At 45.0% G+C, this 27,475-nt stretch overlaps 1 protein-coding gene across 6 annotated transcripts; it reads left to right on the top strand.

Annotated features, from left to right (window-relative positions):
- The first annotated feature begins 6 nt into the window (after nt 1–6).
- AIFM1 (apoptosis inducing factor mitochondria associated 1) lies at nt 7–25,155 on the top strand. Of its 6 annotated transcripts, none has more exons than XM_083722289.1 (17): nt 7–231; nt 2,945–3,087; nt 8,583–8,676; nt 9,143–9,172; nt 10,014–10,138; nt 10,235–10,365; nt 11,603–11,693; nt 12,754–12,838; nt 12,971–13,047; nt 14,514–14,622; nt 16,753–16,860; nt 18,639–18,727; nt 19,400–19,540; nt 21,245–21,387; nt 22,860–22,984; nt 23,359–23,555; nt 24,879–25,155. In XM_083722289.1, the coding sequence occupies exons 1-17, from the start codon at nt 159–161 to the stop codon at nt 24,948–24,950; spliced, it is 1,833 nt and encodes a 610-aa protein (XP_083578415.1). In that variant the 5' UTR covers nt 7–158; the 3' UTR covers nt 24,951–25,155. The 6 variants fall into 6 exon arrangements, with proteins under 6 accessions (XP_083578415.1, XP_083578418.1, XP_083578417.1 ...); XM_083722290.1 differs by lacking the exon at nt 2,945–3,087 and adding an exon at nt 7,227–7,354 and having other exon boundaries at nt 54–231; XM_083722292.1 differs by lacking the exons at nt 2,945–3,087; nt 9,143–9,172 and adding an exon at nt 7,227–7,354 and having other exon boundaries at nt 33–231.
- The last annotated feature ends 2,320 nt before the right edge of the window (nt 25,156–27,475 follow it).

The raw sequence follows: 27,475 nt of genomic DNA, 5'->3' as shown, positions 1-27,475 counted from the left end.
CGGAGAGTCACAGAGCCCCCGTTCCTAGAGCGGCAGCGCGCGCTGACAGGGAACACGCGTGCGCAGGGAGACCGGCGTTCCGCGGGCGTCTTTCTGTCAGTAGAGGTGGAGACCGGGATCGGACCTGAATCGGGTCGGTGCCCGTTGCCGCCGCCATCATGTTCCGCTACCGCGTGGCTACCAGGCTAGTGCGGGCGCTGGGCCCAAGGTCACGGGGCCGTGCGGGGACAGGTGAGCGGGGGTTTCGCCGGCGTGGCCTGAAAGGGGAAGGCAGGGCAGGCGGGGGTGGGGGGGGTGCGAATCTCCAGAAGGTCTTTCCAGAAGTCCCTCAGTCTCCCCTTCGGGAAAATGGGTTCAGTGCTTCCTTTGCTGCAGTGCGATTGTCATAAATGACGTGTCTTTGTTTTTAGGGTACATTAAACACACACACACCCGCTAATTCTGAGCGTAGGTAACATGTTCACAACTTCTAGTTACGAAATTGCTTCATTCGTTCCAGATGCCCACGTAAGGAAATCAGTTCCACCTGCTTTGATTCTCGGGGTGGGGGTGGGCCAAGGAGAGCTATTTAGGATGGAGTTGCCAGCTAACCAAAAACAAAGAAAAACCCCGAGGTACCGCATAATGCACAAAGGAAATGCGAAGCTGACGCTTTATTCCAAGGAAGTTTATGGGTCGTTATGACGCTATACTTCTGCAAAGGTTGATGTGCATGCCAACTCTTTCCCAAAGCTCTTAAAGGAAAAAAAACAAACGAGGACCAACGTAATATTCCCAAGCAGGTCTACCTGGAAGGTATCCCTGCTGATTTCAGTGGGGCTTATTAATTAATAAACATGTGTAAAGTACAGATATGTAGCTACCCATTTCACTCCCGGAGGGACACTCCATTGTCTCTTGAGATCGATTGATGCCAACAACAATTCCAGATCTTTCCAAGTGAATGGAAGTCACTTTTCTATCCTAAAAGGTAGAGTTATTGGTCTTGCAACCAATTATTACTGTTGTTTCATCCTTTGCTTACGTCCTAAAAAGCCTTTGTTGGCACCCATATGTTAATAGCCTAGATTTTTGGAGAACATTTATTTGTTTATTTATTTTCAAATTTGTTAGGATTGAAGTTAGGATGGTATTAAGAGGCCAGAGAAGAGAATTTGGTAAACCTAAATGGGCAAATATCCATGTACAGTGCCTAGAGTCAACAAACCCTCCTGGTGTTGGTTAATCAAATCAAAAATTTCAAGAAGAGCCCAGCTCTTCATACATACATATTCATACATCTAACTAATTGGTCAGTGTAGATATTTGGCTGTTGAATTCCTAAAATGATCTCATTTCTGAAATCAAGAACGTCAGCCTATATTTCTCCCTGGTCAATTATAAAAGTGTTTGCTTGGAAATAAGTCTGAAATCATTTTGGTGCAACTTCCCTGTTGATCTTTTTTGAGGAATGGAATGTGTGTTAGTTGTAGCTTCTTCTGTTTTCAAGTAAAATGTGGTTATAGTAATGAAGAAAGAAGTGAGTGGGGATGCTGGAATATTTAAAGCTTAGCTCTCTGCATCTCTGACAAGTCTGATTCTGTACACATTAATGGTGCTTAAAGTCAATGATTTCAGTGAGCTTAGGAATACCTTAGCTCTGCATAGACTTGGGCTGCAAGACTCATGTGACTAAATTGTAGTAGGCATGATGGGGGAAACAGACTCCCATTTACTTAACCTTTACTATGTCATTGAAGGTGTCAAATCACAGCTGAAGCAGACTTGTATTGGATCAGGAATTCCACATAGGCAAGTTAGCAAGCTGATGAAGGAGGGACAGAGTGCTTTCTGCCACTCCTTCACATGTTTGCTGCACTTTTAAGCCTCCTTTAAACAAACAAACCAGTCTGTTTTTCATTCACAAGAGGAATGTCCCTTATGAGTACAAAGCAGGTAAGTAAAAATTATTGCAGGTTTCTAATGCTAGGGGACTTAGTAACAGGGAGAAGTTAATGGGTGCTTATGAACAGTTACTCTTGTTTTTGGAAATCAGTCCGCTTGTCTGTGGACAGGAATGGAATGCCAAGTTGTCAATCAATGCTTTTAGTCAGTGTTAAACTTAGTTCTTGGCTGTGGCCTCAAAGCTTGCTATGGTTCTAAGTTGTGGCCTTAGAGTTGCCAATGATGTAGATTACTATTGGTACCTTTGAGTGTATTCTGCTGAACCCAGTTGCCAACTGAATTTGACCAAGAACTGTTGCACACTTGCCTGGGAGGAAGTAAAGTATCACTGAGTGTGGCTAATACACATGTATAGGATTGCATATGATAGGTATAGGATTGAAACAAAAAGTTTTCAGCAAGCATCTAAAAGATTATAGTGATGGTGCCTGCCTAATAGCAATAGGCAGGGAGTTTCAAAGTACAGGTGCTTCCTAACAAGCCATGATTGCTAGCCAACCTGAAGGCATGGCTTGGAGATCATGGCCTCTTAGGGAGCTACAAACCATGATTCTTGGTTCAGACATAACAGGGAACCAAGGTTTTGTGGTTTGCTTATCCTGTTTGCCCTGGGGAAGACTAAAGTGGGAGTGATGGGACAGCATGTGTACCAGCCTATTTCATATTCACAATAAACCACGGTAAGCAAGAATATCTATTATGTGGCTCTTGTCTCTTAACTTACAAGGTGATTGTGAATATAGAGATGGGGGGAGGGGAGGAACCTTGTTGTGAGTCACCTTAAGCCCCTTATTTTAAATCCGAGGCCCACCTTTGTGCTTTGCATTAGAGGGTAAACAGCTCAATTTTTATCTTTTGGGATGTCTCAGTGAAATAATTTTAGTACCAATGTAGCACTGGCTGTGAAATAAGTAGATTGCTCAACTGTCAATTTATAACTTAGCTGGTGTATTAAGGTACACTGTTGACTATTCTCCCTCCTAACAAATTGTGTTTCCAGGCAACTTCTTTCAGCGATGGAAAGTTCCCTTAGAAGTTCAGCTGAGCAGACAAATGACCAGTTCTGGTGTTCCGGGAGGCAAAGGCGAAAATACTGTCTTTGCCTTTCTTGTGGGCTTATCCGCCTTAGGAGCAGGGGCCTATGTAAGTAGAAAGGCCTGATGGTCAAGAAAAGTGCAAGATGTCTCCTGCTACACGGTGGTCATTTCTCTTCTAAGCTCTCCTTTGGTGTCTGCTCTTCCTGCTTCTCATCTCTGTTTCTGTGCTTCTCTTCTCCGTCAGCAAAATCTCACAGGAGCAAAGTTAAGCCTGGCTCAAAAGTTAACCTTTTCTCTCATCTCATTGTTTCAGTTATCTCACAAGAAGGGCAAACACTATATATCCACAAACAAATGGCTACTTTGTCTGCTATACAGTGGTACCTTGGTTCTTGAACTTAATCCATTCTGGAAGTCCGTTCGACTTCTAAAACGTTTGCAAACCAAGGCTCGGCTTCTAATCTGGGGCTGATTGGCCCCAGAAACAATGCCAACAGCTGAAACAGATGTTCAGCTTCCAGAAAACATTCGCAAACTGGAACACTTGTGGGTTTGCAGCGTTTGGGAGCCAAGCCGTTCGGGAACCAAGGTACCACTTTATTGAGTTTGTACAGAAACTAGATTGAAATTCTATGTTTATTCTTACTGGTTGGAAGAATTCTGATATTTTTTTGTAAAGGAGAGTTTTTTTTAGCAATTATTGCATCATACACTGAGCTCGTCCCTAAACACAGGCTGATACACTTGTTTAGCCTGAGAGTTCTGTTTATTGCTGCTTTCCAGACACATTATAATGCTGTAAATGCCATAGCTTATGACATTAGCAGAAGATAAAGCCATTGTTTTAGTCTCCAAGGAAACTTGCAGATTTGGTGTTCTGGTATTCCTGGAGATTTGGTATATGCAAATTTGGTTTAAGGATTTTCCTCCCACGATACCCTTTTTTCAAAAGAAGGTCAGTTATGAATTATTATTTAAAATCAGATTCTTAAATAGCAAGACTTAACCGAGGGCAAAAAAAGGAACATTGGCTTCATTCTTAAATTATGGTTTGGTCACCAGGATCAGACCTCAGACTTGTTGCACTCCTTGCACACTCTGATTTCCTTCCTAGTTTGAGTATACCATGGGTGGCTGTTATGTTCAACTCGATCAAACTATGGTTTGCCTCCAAAACAGATTTGGAAATCCATTTCAAACCAAGGTTCCAGGCCATCACTGGAAAACTTTGGGGAAAGAATGGGTACATGAGCCTGATGTGTGAACCTGATAGCAGAACAATTGGTTTGTTTGTTCTTTGAGAATTGAACCCCTGAGTCTTTAAGCAGTTGGGATCTGCTGGATGCTTTGATTGCATTTGTGCAACATGCTCTTAGTTCATGCCTCATAGAATCCTAGAGTTGGAAGAGACCACAAGGGCCATCGAGTCCAACCCCCTGCCAAGCAGGAAACACCATCAGAGCACTCCTGACATACGGTTGTCAAGCCTCTGCTTAAAGACCTCCAAAGAAGGAGACTCCACCACACTCCTTGGCAGCAAATTCCACTGTCGAACAGCTCTTACTGTCAGGAAGTTCTTCCTAATGTTTAGGTGGAATCTTCTTTCTTGTAGTTTGGATCCATTGCTCCGTCTCCGCTTCTCTGGAGCAGCAGAAAACAACCTTTCTCCCTCCTCTATGTGACATCCTTTTATATATTTGAACATGGCTATCATATCACCCTTAACCTCCTCTTCTCCAGGCTAAACATGCCCAGCTCCCTTAGCCGTTCCTCATAAGGCATCGTTTCCAGGCCTTTGACCATTTTGGTTGCCCTCCTCTGGACACGTTCCAGTTTGTCAGTGTCCTTTTGAACTGTGGTGCCCAGTTCTGACCAGAGCAGAATACAGTGGCACTATTACTTCCCTTGATCTAGATGCTATACTCCTATTGATGCAGCCCAGAATTGCATTGGCTTTTTTAGCTGCCGCGTCACACTGTTGGCTCATGTCAAGTTTGTGGTCAACCAAGACTTCTAGATCCTTTTCACATGTACTGCTTTCAAGCCAGGTGTCACCCATCTTGTATTTGTGCCTCTCATTTTTTTTTGCCCAAGTGCAATACTTTACATTTCTCCTCGTTAAAATTCATCCTGTTTGTTTTGGCCCAGTTCTCTAATCTGTCAAGGTCGTTTTGAAGTGTGATCCTGTCCTCTGGGGTGTTAGCCAGTTTGGTGTCATCTGCAAATTTGATCAGGATGCCCTTGAGTCCATCATCCAAGTTGTTGATAAAGATTTTGAATAAGACCGGGCCCAAGACAGAACCCTGTGGCACCCCACTAGTCACTCTTCTCCAGGATGAAGAGGGACCATTGATGAGCACCCTTTGGGTTCATTCAGTCAGCCAGTTACAAATCCACTGAGTGGTAGCATAGTCAAGACCGCATTTTACCAGCTTCTTTACAAGAATATCATGGGGCACCTTGTCAAATGCCTTGCTGAAATCAAGGTAGGCTACATCCACTGCGTTCCCTTCATCTACCAGGCTTGTAATTCTGTCAAAAAACGAGATCAGGTTAGTCTGACATGACTTATTTTTCAGAAATCCATGCTGACTATTGGTGATCACAGCATTCCTTTCTAGGTGCTCACAGACTGTTTGCTTAATGATCTGCTCCAGAATCTTCCCTGGTATTGATATGTCTTGCTTTGATGCTGTTCTATCTCAGCAAGCTTTCCATGGCCCACTAGAGACCCTTTTAAAATAGAAAAGCTGCTATTATTCAGTATCTCTTCTTCTTGCCCCCAACCCCGGTGAAATCCTGCATCAACCACTGGTGCCACTACTGACCAGCTATTTTGTAGTTGTGCTGATTTGGGAGTAGGTGCCAGGAACTGTGGGACTAGGGAGAATGGGTCTAAGAAATATTTACCAGGTCAGACAAGTAGTTGATCTGTCCAGGGCCATTACCAAGTCACAGTCTATTACTAGCCAGGCTATTACCAGTCATCCATTGTCTCTTTGTTGAAACCCTTTTACTAGGAAAGCTTTTACATTGGACTTTGCCTATATAAAGCATAGCTTACAATTAAAGCATTAGGTTTTCTAAACAACAGAACAATATATAAAGATATTGTTCTAAGTAATATTTATTATACTAGCTACTTTTAACTTGAGGTTCCCAGTGGTCTCTGATCCCAGTGGACTGGCCAAGTCTAACCCTTCTTAGCTTGAACACCTACACAGCATCAGATGCTTCCCAAACCATTCAAAGGATCTTCCCGTGGAACACACCAAAATCATTTTCTAAAGGGAAACTGCTGGGGACAGCCTAAAACACTCTTCAAAGGAGCTAATAACTGATGTTGTAAATGAAAAGAGGCCATTAAGTTGCCCATTGTTTTGGCAAATGAATGGTGACAATTTTCCAGGGTTTGGGGCTGAGATATCTCCCATGACCTACTTCCCGATACTTTCTTTAAAGTGTAGATGCCAGCAATTGAACTGGAGACTTGTGTATGCAAAGCACACACTCTACTCTTTGCATGTGCTTCCTCTTCTAAAAAAACAGTATAGGGTATGGGGTGGGCAGTTTGAAACCTGTTTTGGTGGAGACATGGGTACATCTAGTGCATTGTGCAAATGTACAGTTACCTGCCACCTTAAGACATTATGCTGGGTTCCTTGAACAGAGAGATGTGTATAATCTCAGAAAGCAACTAGATGGAGATTCAGAGTGTGCCTCTCATTTATTTTGAATGATAGGAAAGGACCTTCGGAATAGTGTGAACCTCTTGTGCAATGCTGCCACTTCATACATCGTCATCATCATGTCAAAATGTTTAGGACCCAATCCAAAGAAGCAGCAGAGCCTTTGCAACTGCTGGTGGTAATGGGGAATAATTATGGCATCTGGGAGTAAGACAAACACCTGCTTTTGCATTCTCTTCTGCAGAAGAATTTCATGAAATAGCAGATGTTATGTGCAGACCTCATCTTCTCACATGCCTCAGCTGCAGGAGGGGAAGGCAGTGGCTGTTCTTGAACAAGGCTGCTTCTTTTCATGGTCAAAGCTAAATCTACAATGAATCAGGGATGAAAAGAGTCCTTTTCTTTACTATAAATGAACACCTTCTGTCTTTTAGCATACTGGTTTTGACACAGCCCTTGCTCACCCCAAGATCTGTATAATCCAGTGTCCTAATTTCATACTCAGAGCTCTCTGCTTCCTTTCCCTCTTCTCTTTCCTCCCTGTTTCCTTTTACAGTTTTGCAGTGCCTGCATCTCAGACCCCCTTCTAGATCGCTAACGTCTCCAGGTGCTCCTGGCAAGGGCAGCAGCAACCTAATGTACTTCTTAATTGTAGGAGGAGCAGTTACGGGGGCAGGCGCTTATGTAAGCTGCTTTCCATTGAGTTTGGTTGCCGGGGCTTGTGGGTGGTGCATGACATAACTGAAGCTTGCCATTTCATGCTGGCAGTCTTAAATATTCACAACCTAATCTTTCCATAAAATCGAGCTTTACTGCAGCCTTCTCCAACCTGGTGCTCTCTAGTTGTTGTTGCACTACAACTCCCATCAGCACTGACCTTCAGCCATGTTGGCTTGGCCTAGTGGGAGTCCAAATAAACATCTAGAGAGTGCCAGGCTGGGGAAGGCTGACTTTGGAGTTCATGCTTCTGGTTGTGATAAATCAAATGCTTGTCTTTGCTCCTGCTGTCTTTGAAGGCTCAGCTTCTTTGTTGATTGATGTTGATTCTCTCTCTGTCTATCTCTCTCTGTCTCCCCATCATTATTCTTTTATCTTACATAATTTTGTACCTGTTTAAGAAGAACCTTGCACACTTCTTCATTTTTAGCATTTAACTTTCCTTTCTCCCCCACGTCTTCTCCCTCATATTTGTGTGATTTTTGCTTCTTGCTAATAGATGCTTTAATTCACTTTTTGCATGGAGTTGGTGTATCCTGTTACTTTTTCAGACCCCCTTTGGGGAAGTATACATGGTTTTATTTATTTACTTTTTGTTGAGAGGGGAAGAAATAGTCCACAGGCACACTTTGAACCAACTTATTTCTCAGCAATGTAACTCCAGTCGGCAGCGACTTTCACTAGAGTCAACATTTGAGTACAACTAGCCTGCTGAGACTTATCTAGCCTCTCAAGACCACAGCCACTGCTTCCCCCATCCCACAGCTGTCTTGCCCCTGCATTGATGGTGCCTTAAGAGAGCAACATTTGGATTTGGCCTCTGAGCCCAGTAGCTGCTGATCCATGGATCAGGTTTTCCAGTTGTCTGCACCAGTTGTTTTCCAGTTGTTTGCTGAATCTAAGCCTGGCCAGTCCTCTGTAGCAACCTTCACTTGGAGTTGCAGAAATTCTCTCCCATCTGCAAAAGGGGACTCTCAAATTACCCATTGCATTTTAAGCCCACAATCTTTGTATAAAATGTCTTCCCACTGCCCTCCCCTGGAGAGGCAGATGCTTCCCTTTTTTTGTTTTACTTCCTTGGAATGAAGCCACTTTTCCTGAGTGTGCCGGGTGGACAAAAGCCAATCAAATGCAAAGATAAATGCAAAGATAAACCAAAATGTATGTCAAAATTGTCACCTGTTTGGTTGTCTAGGCATACAAGACATTAAGAGAAGATCAAAAGCGGTATAATGAGCGCATTGCAACAATGGATCAGCGCCCCGAGCGGGATGCAAAACCCCTGTCAGGTATGTATCTAGCTTTATCAGGATTGCCTCAACCTTTAGAAGAGGGATGTGTAACACCTCCAGATGTTTGTGTAACACCCCCAGATGTTTGTGTAACACCTCCAGATGTTGTTGAGCTCAAGCTCTCATCACTCCTGACAGCTGTCCATACTGGCTGGGGCTGATAGGAGTCAAAGCAGGTCCCTGCTATAAAATGTTGGTTTGCAAGTTGGGATCTGCAAAGAAGAGAGTTCAAATGAGGTTTGCTGTTTAAAAAGGTTTTACCATCATGTAAGGAAACGGAGCTGTCAACAAAGGGAAACAGGCCTTTAGCAGTAAGATTCTGAGCAAATACGACCCTATCCTGTTAGCTGTAGCAGAAATTGCCATCAAATTAGCATGTTGGCCTGATCTGCGTGTGATGTGAAGTTGCATTCTGCTTACCTGAACAGGGCAGCTTTCCAAATTGCATCTCCTCTCTTTCCAGAAGCAGATGCTGCCTCCCAGAGCACAGCAGGTGAGAGAGGGCTTCAAGACAGACAGACTTTGTATCCTTCCCACCACCACCAAAGTATCTTTGAATAGTGTTATTTTTACAATGTGTGCTGGTTCAAAAATAAATGCTGCAGTGGAGGCTATGATGGAGTGGCTGTCCGCTCTTCTGTTTTGAATTAAAGGGAAGGAAGAGACGTTTTTGGGATCCCCTGGGAAAATTCTGTATTTTGCCCCTGTGCTTGGCTTGTGATCCTGGTGTGGCTTTGATGCTACTGTGAATACAGGAAGCTGCTTTCTACAGAGTCAGAGCAGTGATCTGTCTAGCTTAATATTATTTCCTGCCCTCCAGGGTTTCCTGTCCCTACATGGTGATGTCAAGGAATTTAACCTGCATTTAAGCTTTAGGCTGACCCTGTTTGTCTCTTTGGAGTAACCGCCATTGTTTTGGAGGGTTTGCTAAGTTGTAGTAAGGCTTACAACAGGAGCAGAGCACCTGTACCCCTCCAGGTGTTGCTACAATTCACATCACACCTGACAGTTGTTTGTGCCGATAGGTGGTTTTAGGTAAGCTACTGTCCTCTCAGCTTCAGCCCCTCATTTCCAATCTGTGGGTGGCATTATCAACCTACTTCATAGGGGTGTTCTGAGGATTGCAACAATGAAAATATCAGATGCATGTTGAATACATGAAGTCACTATATTACACACTAATATTGTTTCTTTGGTATTAAAATTATTCTCAGGTAGAGAGATAAGACTTAGCTCTTTTCCCTTTCTGTTTCTTTTGGACAAGAGACCTTTTTCTGTTCGGGTGTACCTTTGTGGTTGCCTTCACTGTCCACTTGGTTATCTGTTGCTTGCAGCCCAAGAAACAGAAGCAGCCACTCGCTCAGAAGTTCCATCCCATGCTCCTTTCCTACTAATTGGTGGAGGCACTGCTGCTTTTGCTGCAGCCAGATCCATCCGGGCTCGAGATCCTGGGGCCAAGGTAAGTGACAGAAGCACAGAGTTTGGCTGTGACATCAAATTTTCTTGTACTTGTTGAGGTTCTCAAGGTAAATATTTCCACTGCCTCATGTTCAAGGTATTGATTGTGTCTGAAGACCCTGAACTTCCATACATGCGGCCCCCACTTTCCAAAGAACTGTGGTTTTCAGATGACCCAGATGTCCCAGAAACGCTGCGATTCAAGCAATGGAATGGTAAACAGAGGAGGTGTGTTTCTTGTTCCTCCCTCACTACATATTCCCCCAAAATGTGCCAAAATGATAATCAATGTGAGTGTTTGAGACTTGGAATCCAAAGCAATGCCCTGGAAAGTATCTGCTGTTACCCAAATAGGTGCCTCATGTTCCTGCTTGGCAATGAGATGAGTGGTGCAGAATAGGTCCCTAGAAGTCTGGTCAGAGCTCTTTACTTTGCTGGTTGAAATCTTTGTTCCCTGCTCCCTGTATGGATTTGCTAGCTGTTCCTGAGGTACCTCCTCCCTCAAGTGCTGCAGCTGTTTCCCAACTGAATAAATTTGGAGCAAAAAAGTTGGATTGTTATCTGCAGGTTGGGGCGTTGGCTCCTAGACGTGCTTGTTGCCGGGATCCTTGCAAACAGTGATGGACCTCTTGGCTCTTGGTCCAGCATGGCTCATTATATGTCCTTGAGCAAGAGTGTATACTCAGGATTGCTCAACACAGATCAGTTACGGCTTAAGTATTGAGAGATTGTGAATTGCTTGCTTTGTACCTTTAAAACATGCTGGGGGAACATGAAGATTCTGTGTTTTAAAAAAAGTATGAGGTCAACCCATCCCTGGCACGAAGGATCCTGGTATCTTTCCCAAGAATTGCTTTTGAGTTTTAAGTTTCATGTACAGTTTAGTATTTTTGTCCAGTTTTGTTGACCAAAAGTTAAGGGCTCTCGAGGCAGCTTATGATCCATTGAATGATATAATAATCCAAGAGTAAGCACAATAAAAATGGGCACCCTGTATAATAATAACCTGCAACAATAAAATAACAGCAGCAGCCAGTCTTAAGCAGCAAGTGTTGTTCCTAACTAAGATTTTACCTGCTTTTAAATATTCATCAAGGATTGACTTTCACTGGTCTCATGGGACAGTGAATTCCACCCAGAGGGTATCACTACCCAGAAGTCCTAATCTTCAGCTGCCTAACTTGAGGAGAGTAGTGCAAGCACTTTGAAGCAGGGTCACCTCTGGAGATATTAAAACAGGAATAGGCTGTGTAGGGTCTTCCAGGCATTGTTGGACTACCAAAACCCCAGGGCCAGTGGTCAGGGATGATGGGAAATGTCATCTAACAGCAACTGGAGGGGACCACATTGGCCACTACTGGGTTTGAGTATGTGGAGGTATACATGGGAGGAAGCAAGTCTGAAGATAATGGCTATTTAGAGTGGAGCATCACTTTCTTCCATCTTATTTATCACCCCACTGCAGTATATACTTCCAGCCACCTTCGTTCTATGTATCTGCACGTGACCTGCCTCACTTAGAGAATGGTGGAGTGGCCGTCCTCACTGGAAGGAAGGTTGGTGTAGCATTGATTACATCTGTTTCATCAGTACCATATCTGAAGGGATTTATATCCTCTCCTTTGTTTCTTGAAACCAAAGCAGAATCAATAATAAACCCAATCAGTGTCAAAACTGAAAGAGATGCCGCTGTATATAAAACAGCATGACACCCAATTTTAGCAGGGGGCTGGCAGAAGGGTCATAGCTCATTGGCGGAGTGCATGTGTTGGCTGTGGAAGGTCACAGGTTCAGTCTCCGAGTCAGGCTGGGAAAGACCTCTGTTGGAAATGGTAGAGAGCTTTTTCTGCCAGTCAGTGCACAGACAACGTGTATTTAGATAGTTCAGTAGCCTGACTTGTACTAAGGTTGTTTCCTATGTTCCTAGGGAGGAGAAATCTTAAAAGGCTCACAAAAATTAAAAAGGGCTTGCCTGGTGCCAGAAGATAAGAGTTGGCACCAGGGAATGGATAGTTTGTTCCATAGCTGTGGTTGCCTCCATTTCTCTTCTTGTCACCCAAGCCAGGGGAGCTCATAGGAGGTCCTCTCAGGATGATGTAGGCAGGAGGAGGAACCTCAGGTCTCAGGGGCAATGTTGGCCCTCCAAGCCTCTCTGCTTAGCCCCCCACCTTAGGCAATGACTCATACCAGCCCTTCTCTTTATCCTCCTTATGTGTGTTTTCCTGGCTGGAATTCATCCTTGAACTGCAGTGATGCATCCTGTTGGCCTGAATGTAGAGATAGAGGGAATGGGAATCTTTGGCTTTTACATGGCTGAATGAAGCCAGCTGTACAGAAGTAAGAGTTAGAACCATTTCTCTGCCCACTTTGCCTCTGGCCCCACACACCACTGGCAAGCAAAGGTTACTTGTTAGGGCAGCTCTTCCCAGCCTTAGATCCCTAGACATTGTTGGACTGCAACTCTCATCATCCCTAGCTGGTAGGACTGGTTGGGAGTTGTAGTCCCAACAACATCTGGGGACCCAAGGTTGAGAAAGGCTGCATTAGGGAATGCTGCTCAGGTTCTGTGTGCTCACTCATTTCTGTGCGAAACATGAGCTTGTGTTTGACTTGCAGGTGGTCCACATGGACATCAGAGGCAACATAGTGAAACTTGACAACGGTTCAGAGATCTCCTACGACAAGTGCTTAATTGCCACAGGTTAGGATGTGGAGGCTGCCTCTTTTTCTCTTTCAATCTACAGTGGGTGGACATGGGGTGTATTAGCCAAGATGCCAGAGGGCTCTGATATTCTGCCTAGATGTGATTTTGGTATTTCGTTTGTATCCTCAGGTGGTTCTCCAAGGAATCTTCCTGTGATTGAGAGGGCAGGCAAAGAGGTTCAGCAGAGGCTCACCCTTTTCCGGAAGGTAATCTGAAGAGGGGAACCATATTATGACCAACAATTCATCCATCAGTTGCCATCATGAATTTATGCTTATTAATTGACTTGTTTTTAAGAAATTGTATTGAACTGAAAGCTTATTGATTCCCCCCTAAAAAGCATATTAAAAAAAGAAAATGCAAAGCAGATAAGCACCAGTGTTTCTTGAACATCTCAAGATACGAAAGATATCAGAAAATCCCAGAGCAATTTCTCATTTTTCCTTGTCTTCTTCCCCACCTCCCTGCCACCCCAAATTTATAACATTAGATGCAAGTGTCTTTCATGTGTTGTTTTTCCTGAGTGTGTGAGTGTGTAGAGAGAGAGAAGGAGAGAGTTTAATTTCTATCCTGCTTTCCTCACAAAGGAGCCCAGGGTGGCAGACAACAAAGTAGTTGGAACAGTGTAGTTGATTTAAAATAAAAGTATTAAAAATATTGGAAACAATAACAAACTTTTAAACATGTTAAGAACATTTTAAAAATGTTAAAATGTGCAGCAAATGAAAAATATTTTTCTAGACTGTCATCCACAAAGAACAGGTTCTGTGCCCCATTTAATTTGGATTGAAATCTTGTCCATAACCAAGAGTTTTCATAGTTACCAAATCAACTAGTAAGGTAAAGGTACCCCTGACCATTAGGTCCGGTTGTGGACGTCTCTTGGGTTGCACGCTCATCTCGCTCTATAGGCCGAGGGAGCCGGTGTTTGTCCGTAGACGGCTACCGGGTCATGTGGCCAGCATGACTAAGCTGCTTCTGGTGAACCAGAGCAGCACACGGAAATGCTGTTTACCTTCCCGCCGGAGTGGTACCTATTTATCTACTTGCACTTTGACGTGCTTTCAAACTGCTAGGTGGCTAGGAGCTGGGACCGAGCAATGGGAGCTTACCCCGTCGCGGGGATTCGAACCGCCAACTTACTGATTGGCAAGCCCTAGGCTCAGTGGTTTAACCCACAGTGCCACCCGCGTCCCTAATCAACTAGTAACAAACAAAAGCTTGGCTTTCCTTCAAACTGCTAGCTTAGTTTGCATTGATTTTCATTGTTTGATAATGTCTTCTCTTATTTTGCTTTATTGTGTTGATATTGTATCTGTTTTGCTATTTTGCTTTTAGAAGGCTTCTTTAGAAGGAGAAAATGGGGCGTGGATATTCAACTGAAAAAAATGGGGGGATTTGTTGTTTTTGCACTACTCAGTCACAATTTGAGTGAACTGCAGATTCTCACCTGTTGGTTATGGAAAGCCCATATCCCTGTCTTGTGTTACCTGTAGACCTCAAGCAATACCGAAAGAGAATGGGCTCCTAGGTCCTCTGCTCGCCTTGTAGCTCACTGGTCTCAGTGAGAAACTATAAACTAAGAACTTTTCTGATTAATGTACTGAACAGGGACACCGTTACTAACACTGACTAAAGAGAACCACTGAAATGCTCCCCTGTCTCCTTGCAGGTTGAAGATTTCCGTTCACTGGAGAAAATTTCCAGAGAAGTCAAGTCAGTCACCATTATTGGCGGTGGTTTCCTGGGTAGTGAGTTAGCCTGTGCTTTGGGGCGAAGAGGTAAGTGTGACCTCTGATTAGTGAGAGTCTGCAAAGAGCAGGAGTTGAGAGTGTGATACCAGGGTATAAATAGCCACTGGATCATCAAGCTTATTTGGCTACACCACTCTTACTCCCTGTTCAAACCTGCTGCTGTGGTGATGAACAAGGCAAGAATTTTAAAGCGCTTTGCCACAATGCAAGGACTTAGAAATGAGAATACAGTAGTGGAATAAACACAGTGAGTTGCCTTGCTCGGAATGAATCAGTCGGGTCTGGATTGTTTTCACTGCAATTAGGTCAGCTTGGCAGCATGTAAAATCTCACATGTTCCGCCCATGTTCAAATTTTTGCCTTTTGATTTACTTCTTGGAGTTGTTGTTGAGAGACTCTTGAGAACTAGTAAGGTTAATTGTAGACTAGATGTGCTAAGTCTGTTGTCCTTTTAAAAAAATGACTGGCTTCTTAGCCCTCCATTCTCACCGCTGATGACTGGAGGTCCAGCTTATATCTTCCCAGGTTCTGAAACTGCACCAGAGGCTGCCCAGCCACTCCCCCCCCCCCGATTCTCTTCTGCAGTGATGAGGACTAGAATGTTGTTAATGTATTAAATGTGGCTGTTCTCAGGATACTGAAGTTCTACTCTCCTTCATGGGTGATTCTGGGAGCTTGGAGCACAACAGCCCTGTCTAAGTGGTGATGTGTACCAATTTCCCAGGAAGCCAAGCAGACAGACACCAGCCTTGAGGAGTTTCTCACTTTGGAGTGTGCAGAAGTCTGCTGGGTATAAAAGAAAGCAGGAGTACATGCATTTACTAGCTTTTGCTGTGACTAATCTTGTTCCTAGCCTCAGTCTTGTGTGTGCACACGCATGCACAGGTGTTTAAATATTCATATGGCACCTCTTGGTCTTTTGCTGCCAAGGTATCTTACAATAAATCTGTCACTCATTCGTGCATGCACGCAGCATCAAGAAGCAACAGTATCAAAGCATCAGGACTGAAAATAAAAGCGGGAGATAAAGCAATGGAAGCGAACACCTGCAGTCTTCCTGCAAATTGAGAAAATTGTAAAATGATATTATCCCCCAAACAATCAGTGAATTCTATTGACTTGATGCCAAAAGCTAACACTGATGGTGCTGTTGGGGGAATTTTGGATTCCATACCCAATAGCCTGTAGGTTCAGCCTGGACAGCCAATAGAACCCAGACACCAATTGTCAGTCAAACAGGATTTTTATTTAGGTGTTGCAAGGCCAGCGCAACACAACCTGAACAACAAGTAGTTGAAGGGTGGCATCCCAAATTTGAAAAAAGCACAAGCTTTTTTGTTATGTCCATAATGGGCAGTACTTCTGCCAATTAGCTTCTACTGGTTTAATTGCAAGCCATAACAACTTTCTTACCTTTTCCTCCTCGGTAAAGGTAAAGCTAAAGGGACCCCTGACCATTAGGTCCAGTCGTGGCCGACTCTGGGGTTGCGGCGCTCATCTCGCTTTATTGGCCGAGGGAGCCGGCGTACAACTTCCGGATCATGTGGCCAGCATGACTAAGCCGCTTCTGGCGAACCAGAGCAGCTCATGGAAACTCCGTTTACCTTCCCGCCGGAGCGGTACCTATTTATCTACTTGCACTTGACGTGCTTTCGAACTGCTAGGTTGGCATGTGCAGGGACTGAGCAACGGGAGCTCACCCCGTCACGGGGATTTGAACCGCCGACCTTCTGATCGGCAAGTCCTAGGCTCTGTGGTTTAACCCACAGCACCACCCGCATCCCTTTCCTCCGCCTAGTTACAGCTATAGTCCTGTGTGCATGCAATTTCATCCTTCTCTTGTGGTTCCCTTGCAAACATAGCCTTCACTTGCTCAACCCTTTTCACACACATTCCAACTTTTAATTTTATGGGCATGTCTGTGGAGGGTATTTCCTGCACTGGGTGCTAGCTCAGAAAAGACTCTTTTCCCAGGTCTCTTCCTGCTTACTCTGTGAAGGTGGGGACACCTGAAGGGCCTCTTAAATCACGGACAGGTTTAAATGGGAGAAATACAATCTTTCATGTACTCTGCTCCTAGGCCTTAGGGCTTAACCCAGCACTTTGAATTATGCCCTAAAACAAATTGTAGCTCACACTCTCCAATTCCCTTTGCAGCACAGTCAAGGGGCCTAGAAGTGATCCAGATGTTCCCAGAGAATGGCAACATGGGCAAAGTTCTTCCTGAGTACTTGAGCCACTGGACTACCAACAAAGTCAGGCGAGGTAAGGCCCTTTCTTTTCTGCCTTTGTGCTGGAGCTGTTGAGAGGCTATCCTTAAGCACCCAGACACATGTCAACCTGGGCTGTAGACTGGCATGGTCTGATTTTGAGGCTGCAACAGCCTTTCAGCAGGAAGACTTGCATGAGAATTGTCTCCAAGCCATCTTTCTGTTCCACAGTCCTTGTGCAATGAGGCAGCTCTGCCGTTTGATCCTAGGAGGCAGAGCGGAGGCTTCCCACCCCAACATTCTTATCTCATGCCTGCAGTATGGCCATGGCACATTTTTCTAGCTGCTTAAAGCATATCTGCCCTGCCGCTTACATCCAAAGCAGCCACCTAGCACCTGCATTCTGACTCCCTGTGCAATTGCTACTCTGCATTTTCGCTCTTTGGACAGCCAGGTGTAGGCTCCTTCCTGCAGCTCGGGAGTTGGGAACTGCTGTTGTGCAGGCTGAATCCGGCTTGCAGCAGATTCGTACCCAGCTGCAGTTTCACCTCATCTCTCCCAGCAACTTGCAGGAATGAGGAGCGAGTGCTGTGTTCCTCTCCTGGTGAGCCGGTTCTGTTTCTGTGTTGGGCCATGAGAAAGAAAAAGATTTTTTTTTTTAAGGGGAAGGGGGGGGACTGGCAGAAACAGAATTAAAGCGAGTGCCTGCTGGTATGTAACTCCCCCACCCCACCCTGGAGAGAATGTGGCCCTTGACTTAAAATGCTTCCCCACTTCTGTGCACCCTGCATTGCAACCCCTCCTTTGATCTCCCTGCTGTCAGCTATAACCAATAGGCAAGATCCCTTTTTGTAAACTGCATCCCAGCCTACCATGCCTCTGTAATTGCCCTACCACATCTCTTTCTGCCTTAGCTATTAATGTTCCCCCTTAAGCAAAAGCTGGGATAGCTCAGTTGGCAGAGCGTGAGACTCATAATCTCAGGTTCGTGCGCTCGAGCTCCACGTTGGGCAAAAGATTTCTGCATTGCAGGAGGTTGAAGTTGATGACCCTCGTGGTCTCTTCCAACTCTACAATTATATTATTCTAATCCCCCACCTTCTCTCTTTCTCTGCTGCATTGTAATGGTCGGTGGCACTCCTGTTCCATCCTTGCATGCTTAGTTTATGAAGCTCCTAAAGTTTGCACAGATTTATTAAAATGCCACAGTCCCTGCCTGGCAGGCTGATGAGCCTAATAGATATGAAAGCCCAAATGGAGTGGGGAAGAACAGGAAGTCAAGGCATGTAGAGGCACTCGCTCATAAAGTTAGCGTCCATGCGCACACTTCCGATATTGAAAGGAAAGGTGGCAGGCAAGAGTGCAGTGCTAGCAATTACAATGAGCATGGGGGAAGCAAATTGATCACTGGCTTTAAATTGAAGGTGTTGCGTCACCAGCACTGTTCCTTTTGCTGCCCTGGGGTGAGCTGGATGCTGTCCAGGTCTTGACCAACCCTGCTGCTGTGTCTTTTCTCTGCCTGGCTCTGCTCTGTCTGGCAGCAAGGCAGTGTGCAACCTTCAGGCATTGCTAGGGTTGCCATATTTCAAAAAGTAAAAATCAGGACACCCCTGATTTTTTAAAGAAGATCCCAAAAGTTGTTGACCTGCCTGAGATCAAGGACGAAGCACCACGTTTTGGAAATTCCCCCCATACGTCAATTCCACCTTTGAAATCCCAGTAATGTCCGGAAAAATGCAGACATCTGGGAGCCCTAGTAATGCTGTCTTTCTCCACTGTATCTCTCTGCCTCCTGCCATCAGGCAGTAGTTGTTTTCTGTGCTTTACTTGCAGAGGGAGTGAATGTGATGCCCAATGCCATTGTCAAGTCTGTATCTGTTGTTGGAAACCGGCTGCAAATAAGACTGAAGGATGGAAGGAAAGTGAGTACTGGGCAAGTGACAGGATGGATCACCTGCCTTTGCCATGTTCTGCCTCCACTGTCAGAGCCAGTGCAGTGGTTCCTCGGGTTAAGTACTTCATTCATTCCGGAGGTCCATTCTTAACCTGAAACTGTTCTTAACCTGAAGCACCACTTTAGCCAATGGGGCCTCCTGCTGCCGCCGCACCGCGATTTCTCTTCTCATCCTGAAGCAAAGTTCTTAACTCGAGGTACTATTTATGGGTTAGCGGAGTCTGTAACCTGAAGCGTATGTAACCCGAGGTACCACTGTATAACACTTGTGAATAATGTTACTGGAAACCACAGGAGGGGAGAGTGCTATTGTGATCAGGTCCTGCTTCTTCTTATGTTTATGTGTGCCTGTCTGCGCACAAAAGGAGTGAATTGTGGTCATAATATAAGCCAACACTTGGTTCCTGCTCCCTACTGAAACCAACTTAAGTCGGTGTAACGGAAGTAAGTGCATAGTCTTTCCGCTCTCCACCCCAGTTAAGCTGACTCCTGTTTCACTCCTTTTCTTCTGCTTTCTCCTCTCTGTCAAATTTTGGACTGTAAGCACTTTGGGGCTAAGACTTCTAAGTGTTGGCAGCCACATAGTACACAGGTAGTTTCAGAGGAATTAAAAAACGGTCTGCTTTTTCTGTTTTTTCAGGTGGAGACCGATCACATTGTGGCAGCTGTGGGCCTGGAGCCCAATGTTGAACTGGCCAAGTCAGCTGGCCTGGAGGTGGACTCAGATTTTGGGGGCTTTAGGGTCAATGCAGAGCTCCAGGCCCGCTCCAATATCTGGGTGGTAAGTGTGTTTGTGTATGTATGGAGAGAGCGTCCGAATGGGCATGAGCTGCTGGAGAGTTTACTGAATATAAAGATTTAGTACAAGCAACTCCCCACTTAATGTTCTGGGGCCCTGTGCGCCTAAGTAAAATTGCATAAAATGGGAAGCACCCCTAAACACCCTTTAAACACCTCTGCCACTCTCTCTCTTCAATCCATACAAAAAAATACTGTATCCAAAAGTATCCATAAGTGGAATTGAAGCTCTGGGGATAGCTGGAGGATGTGCAGGAAAGCAGTGCTGCTCCTGAGCTACCTCACTCGTTGGCTATTAGGCAAGGAGGCTGAGCAGCCAATACAAATGCCTGCTGTGCCTCTGGTCTTTTTGGGGCTTCCTCCACCCTCACTGAACTCTTCAGTGACTTTTGTCAGAGAGCCATGAGGACCCTCCAGCTCTCTCTCACCATTTCCAAGTTTGAATTGAACTGTTTAATTATTTCCCAGTACCACGCACAAATCAATCACTCTTAAGGGGGGTGGACACACGCCTGTATAATAAGAGCATCAATTATTATTTAAAGTGCTTACATACATGCAGCTTTCCAGGGCAAAGCTCTCCCAATGTGGTTTACAAAAGAGAACTAGCTTTATGTACACATCATGAACATTATGCTTACAAATGACTTGCAGAATGATCCACTTGCAATGCTTCCAGTTTAGCCCTCTCCACCCCCACACCCCAATTATTAACCCATCACCCTGTGATCTATTTCACTGTGTCTGTTCATCAGTGGTTCCCCTGCCCTGTCTCTGCTTCTCTCCTTGGATGGTCCAGTGCCTCAGAACTTTGTTCTAAGGGTGGGAAGGTTTTGGAAGTTGAACAGCAGTCTGTTTTGGATATGGTTTCAACCAGTGTTTCCTAACCTGGAGGCTTCCAGATGTTCTTGTACTACAACTCCTGTCATCCTTGCTGGCTGGGGCCGATGGGAGATGGAGTCCCAACTATCTAGAGGTTGGAGAAGTCTGTTTTTAGACTGTCTTAATTATCCTCCAAAACTCTTCACACCTGTATGCCGGACAGTAATTCAGCAGATCATAGACCTGGGTCTAAGTACAATGGAGAGGTGGCTACAGCTGTTTCTCCCTTGAATGGTCTCAGCAATGGAAATTGGTTGCTGGAGGAAGTGGGGGAGACCAAGCTCTGTTTTTATCTAATCACAATGGAGGAGTGCCCAAATGCTGTTTTCTCTCCCTCTGGATGATGACAGTTGGAAGAAACATCCAAGCATGTTGCTTTTGAGGAGCAGGGGTTAAAGGAGAATGACATGCTTGTTGGCATGGAATCTAGTAATGTGCATGGGATGCTGAGAAACTGTTCCCATTTAAAGCGAAGAAAGTTAAGCTTCTGGTCATCATGACACAAATTTCCTACTTCCCAAAAGAAAATAGCTAAGGGTTCCTGACTGTGACTAGCAGCATATTCAGTGCTGAATATGGGACAGCTTTTCTGCTCTAGTTTTAATCACTTTCCAAAAGCCCATTTCCTCTTTTTCCATCTCCACCAACGCTGCAAGCATTCTTAAAAAGAGTTTCAGGCCACCTTTCCCAGCTGGAGACCAACAATGCCCAGATTGAAGCCACGGTGGTGCTTTGAAGGACCTGATAAATCTCTCATTAATTTGACCTTTCTCTGCCCAGTCCTCACCCTTTGCACCTTTCCCAGGCAGGGGATGCTGCTTGCTTCTATGACATCAAGCTAGGCAGGCGGCGTGTGGAGCACCATGATCATGCTGTGGTGAGCGGAAGGCTGGCAGGAGAGAACATGACGGGAGCAGCAAAGCCATATTGGCACCAGTCCATGTTCTGGTAATGTGGATTCTCTTGTTCTGTCTGATTTTGCTCAGGTTGAGCTGATCTTCCTGGACCTTTTCAATGTGCTGCATTTGCATCAACTTGGTGTAGCAAAGTTGTAGAATCTGCCTATCATATTAACTTCACTCTGTTGGTTCATTTGGCCCAGTATTGTCTGCTCTTGATAGAAAGTGGCTCTCGGGTCTCTGGCAGAGGTATCTTCCCCCTGTGTTGGTGCCTGAGATCCTTGGTAGGATCAAGGTATCTCCCCTGCCAGGCAGTAGAATAAGGTGGGGATAAGATGGTTAGGCTATAGATTGAGGTTGGTTTTTGAATGCTCCCTTACTATACAAAACAAACAAACAAAAATAAAAAACCTGCACCCAACAACCCACAAGTAGAAAGCAAGGAGAGGTTCTAACATTTCTTCCTGATATGCTTTCCCTTAATTCTTGGATACATCATCATCATCATCATCATTATTATTCCCCCCCTCTTGCAATATGAAATGGAATATTCCTTTCCTCATCTCAGAATTCCAGACATCTCCCCCAAGGCTCCTACCTCTGCTACATGCAGGAGTAGCCAACATGGTGTGTCTCTGTTGTTGTTGGACTACAGTTTCAACCATCCTTAACTATTGGCCCTGCTGGCTGCAGCTGATGGTGTTGAAATCCAACGGCATCTGGAGAGCACCACGTTAGAAAGCGCTGCTATAACAAAAAGCTGTACATATTCTGCCAAACTAGGATTTGGTGTGGTGGTCAGTGTCCTTGATGCTTCAGCTTTTATTTAAAATAAAGAGGAAAGTTCTAATTCTTAGGGCATTAAAATGGTTGAGCAGAGTGCTTCCGGTTCAATCCAGCATTACCCGTTAAAGGATCTCAGGTAGCAGTTGATAGGGAAAATCTGTTACAGTAGATCCTGGACAGCCGCTACCAGTTACAGTGGACAGTTCTAGGCTTGGTGGACAGCAGTTGACCTGGATGAGGCAGCTTTGGATATCTGATGGGTTTTCAGTGGATGGTACTTTTACCCCTGCCCCTTACTTCCCATGAGTTTTCTGTCTGTCTGTCTGTCTGTGTGTCATCTATCTACCATAGAACTGGGAATCAAGGCAGCTCACAAAAATGAAAACAAACACGGATAAAACACATATGGCTAAAAACATGTTCACATGAGTAGAACAAATGCATCTAAAAACAACCAATGACATGCCACTCTACATAATACCTGTGACAGCATTTTTTTCTTGTAATCTAAGAGTTGTTCCAAAACATTGGTTGCTTTCAGCCCACATTATGAAAACATGGATGCAGTTGGGGTTTTTTTAAAGACATGCCAACCTTCCTGGGCTATAATAAAGAGATTCAAGATATTGCAGAGCCTCTCTGTGTTCAGTCACTTTCTTTGTGCTTTGAGAATGCCAGTCACAAGCTGCCTTGGATTTCTGAGCTAGCCCTTACTGTCTTTGCTTGGTTCTTTAGGAGTGATCTGGGCCCAGATGTTGGCTATGAAGCTATTGGTCTTGTGGACGGCAGCTTGCCCACTGTGGGAGTGTTTGCTAAAGCAACAGCAAAGGACACCCCAAGATCAGCCACAGAGGAATCAGGTGAGACTTCGCTCCGTAACTATGCTATGCTTGGGGGCTTAGCTTCAGTTTTTCCACTGGTTGATTCATAAAAGAGTCATCTTGGGTTGGAGGAAGTGTTTGTTTCTTCTCATAGGGGTAGCTTTTGATTTCTCCCTTGGAGTGAAATGCAGCCTACTAAAGATTATCCCAGAAGTGGGCAATCCGCGCCCTTCCTTTATTGGACTACAGTTCCCATCATCCCTTGCCATTAGCCATGCTGACATGGGCTGATGGGAGTTGTAGTCCATCATTTCATATAGAGGGCTACAGGTTGGGGGACCCTGGCATGCAAGACAGGCAGAAGAGGAGAGCACAACAGGCTGTGCACAAGGCTAAGACCAAGTTTATTCTAGGAACTGGAATCCGCTCCGAGAGTGAAACAGAATTAGAAGCACCAGAGCTCAAGGTCTCGGCCGCCTCGCCTTCCAGCCTGCAGGCCCCACAGCAGGGAGAGGACTACGGGAAAGGCGTCATTTTCTACCTCAGGGATAAAGTGGTGGTGGGAATTGTGCTGTGGAACATTTTTAACCGGATGCCAATTGCTCGAAAGGTAAGCAGCATGGGTCTGGGGGTGGGTTTATTCATGGGGTGTGCCATCGACATCCACGTGGCTGCCGTTACTTAGCCCACTGGTCTTCAACTGGTGGGTCGGAACCCACTAGCTTCAGAGTGATCCAGGGTGGGTCACAACAGGAGTGCAGACATACAGGAAAAGATTAAGAAATGCATATTTGGGTTAAAAGTAGGCCCTGGGGCTGAAAAGGTAGAAGATACATAACTTAAAAGAATCATATCATGGGCAAAAAGTAGCACTTCCTGCAGAAGCCACTTGCAGCCTTTTGATAGTCCAGAAGAAGTAATAGTTCCGTTGATGCACTCTGTGGCACTCATTGCCTCGAGATGCTGTGTTTGGCAGTTAGCATCAGTGGTCTTCAGAAAGGATTTAATTTAATTCTGTGTGCCAACAGAACTAGAACTGACTTGTCTGCCAAACTCTGAAGCTGTAATCAGACTGTTGTGAATAGGTGATGGGCAACTCTCCGTGGATGAGATGTCAGTGATCCAGTAGGGTGATGCTAGTGAAGATACAGACAGTGCTTCTAGGGAATGTGTCATTCTCCATGTGTTCACCCATATATCTGGTGTGATACCCTTGTGCTCGGTCTCTGTGACTATTTAGAGTAACTGCAGCACACCAGTGCTTCTCCAGCTCACACTTTTTTCCATGTGGCAAAAACAAGAAGAAGACGACCTTGCAAATAGGATCTAGCTAGCATAAAGCAAACTTTATAGCCATAAATGTATTGTGAATCGCAAGGTAGGAGGCTTGGAGGTGATGCTCCTGATAGCCTAATGGAAGAGAAGTACAGGGCTGGTTTTCTTGCCTGCCTTGCACAACAGCTAAGGAATAGAGAAGGCAGGATATGAGTCCTCAAGATTACATGAGTAGCTGGATTTCATTTAGGGTCTTGTCATCTTGTCCCCCATATAAATCAGTACTATTTGCCCTGACTGGGAGCTGTTTTCTAAGACCTTGGACAAGGGTATTTTCTAGCCCTGCCCCCTCCCTCTATCAGGAGATGCCAGGGAACAAACCTGAGAAACAGCATTCTACATCTGGCCAAGGCTAGGCCATTAGTTCTATCTCATCCCAGGTTTTGCAGATTAAGTATGTTGCATTGCATCTAATCTGTTTTCTGAGATAGTAACAGTGCTGAGATTGGCCCAGGGTTGGGGGGCTTTTCAAAAAGGACACCCCATGGTGTTTGATAGCAGAGTGGAGTAAGTGGCAGTTCAGGAGTTTCAGCTGAACAGTGTAGGCTCATAGCAGGTAAAGGAACACAAGGCAGAAGCTGCTTTATTTCTCTTGCAGATCATCAAGGATGGGGAAGAGCACGCTGACCTCAATGAAGTTGCCAAGCTCTTCAACATTCATGAGGAATGAGTGTCTCGCCCAAATCCTTGGTCTGGAATGCATTTGGAAACTCGAGAGATGAAGGCCTAGGCACCAGGCTGAATGGGCTTGTCTGCTTGTGTGCCCCCTCCCTGTCCTGCCCACCAGAGTGTGTGTGAATATTTGTGAATGTTTGTAATGGCCCAAGACTTGGGCTCTCTTTGCACCATGAATTAAACCGGATTCTAAATAGCAATCGTGGCCTGTTTCCTGGTAACCTCCCTGCTGCTGATTGGACACTGGCAATGCTTTTCTTTCTTTCTAGAGAAATAGGTGTTGGTACTCACCATGAAGTTGTTACCATAAGTGCCACAATTTTTAAACAACAAAAAATGAGGTGCTGGTACTGCATACCCTTGAGTACCCCCTGGGGAAAAAGCACTGAGCAATGGTCCTGTGAAGGTTAAGGTTGGGCAGTCACGGTGAAAAACAAGCCACTCCTTTCTGACATCAGCCTTTGAGGGGGAACAACTGTGCTGGGTAGGAATGAAAATCAGGAGCTCCAGAGACCAGCTGCAACAGTACGGGAAACTTCTGGTCCTGCATGCAATGTTGGATTCCAACTCCCATCAGCCTCAGCCAGCATGGCCAATGGTAAGAGATGATTAGAGTTGGTAACATCTAGAGAGCTGCTGGTTCCTCATCCCTGGCTTCAACCATCTTCCTCCTGGCCATCCTCCTCCTCTGCCCATGTTTGCCTCCCCTCTGCCCCTCTGGCTGTAGGGCAGGCTTGAGAGAATGAACACTGGAGAGACTCAGGGAAATCTCTTTGCCTCGTAACAGCAAGAGGGTAACACCTCTTCTCAAAAGCTAAAGGGGAGCTTCTTGGGTAGAGACAAAAGGAGTTATTTTCAGGCTGAGGGTTTTCATGTTCCTTTTCTTGAACCCCCCCAATATAAGGAGCAGGTTTGGTTTTGCTGATGATGGCATGCAACAAAAGTTTTCCTTGCGAGATAAACTGCAAGTAAGTTGGTGTTGAATCTATCTTCTAGCACCGTAAAACAGGGTGAAGAACTTTGGTGCCGAAGCAAGCAGGTGTAACCTGTTACTTTAATAACCACCATTAAAAGAGGATATATTATATTGGGGAAACAATACCTGGTTTTTATGACTGACTTCCTGCCACTTTGGATTTCAGCTGATTCCTGACTCAAACGTGCAGGTGGTACTGTGCAGAAGGAAGTGTTTACTAGTGGGTTTGATGGATGGCAGGGCTGGGGAACCAGTTGCTGGACTTCATACCCATCAAGCCACAGATAGCATAGTTAGTGGTCAGGGAACAACAGCCAGAGAGTTATGGATTTCTCTCTCGTGATTTATGGTAGAGCTAACTGTGGAACCTGCAGTTCTTTCTTCCTTTCCTTTCCTCTGTCTCTCTCAGAAACTGATTTAGAGCACAAGTGGCTAATATGTGCTCCCAAATGTGGTGAATCATCCTGGACCACTGGTGCTGCTGATTGGAGTTGCAGTTCAGCAGTAGCTAGAGAGCATTAACCTAGCCACCCTTGATTTAGAATCCTGGAGTTGAAGAATGACAGGGGACCAGGCTTCAGAGTCCTTTTCATTCCAAAATACACTCCTGGTTTTCCTCCAAGCTTTCTTCATTTCAGCTGCCTAATTTTTTTGGTGTGTGTGTGTGTGCCATTGCTATTGTTAAAAGCAGTTGGGTATGAGAGAGCCTTTCTGTTCTACAGCAAGACAACCAGTGAATTACCACTAGATCCTGATCTGCTTTACACCCTAGTCCAGCTAGAATTGCACCTGGATGGGATGAAGCAATCAGGGAGAGGACTCCTCTGCCCTAGGCTAATACAGTGGAAACTTAAATGACTCAGTTGCCTTAAATCAGGCATACCTAACAGAACCAGTGGTCAGGGATGGTGGGAGTTGTAGTCCCAAAACAGCTGGAGGGCCAAGTTTGGCCATGTCTGCCTTAAATGGTAAGATGCCCCAAAGACCATCTCCTCTAGCATTCTCACAGTGGCCTTGGGAAGCCCATGCTTTCCCCTTTTGATTCCTAGCAAGTGTTATTTGGACACACATTGCCCCCAATACTGGCAGTAATACAGTAATGAGTACTTGTAGCTATTCAGTCTTATCCTCAATCTTAACCCCAGATTCATAGGCATGCCTGCATTGTGTGGTGGCACATCTCATGGTTTCAGTATGTGGTGCATACATACATTTGTATGTTGAATCTTCTAAGTTTCTTTGGATGACCCAGTTCTAGTATCAGAAGAGAGAAAATGCCTACCTGCTTTCTTCACATCCTGCATAAAATTGTATGCACATTCCTACACACACTTTTTTCCAGCATTACAAATGTATCCTTTCGTTAGAGGGGATTTGTTCCTGTCCCATAATCATTTTGCTTGCCTTTTTCTGAACCTTTTTCCAGTTCTACAATGTATTTCTTAGGGACAGTGACCAGAACGGTACAGAGTATTCAAAGTGCTGTATCGCCACAGATTTGTATAGTAGTGTTGCAATACTGACAGTTGTTTTCAATCCCTTTC

Source organism: Podarcis gaigeae, assembly GCF_964106915.1.
Source record: "Podarcis gaigeae genome assembly, chromosome: Z".
Lineage (NCBI taxonomy): Eukaryota > Metazoa > Chordata > Lepidosauria > Squamata > Lacertidae > Podarcis > Podarcis gaigeae.
Note: the sequence above shows the minus strand (reverse complement) of the source record. Positions and strands in the feature narration are given on the sequence as shown.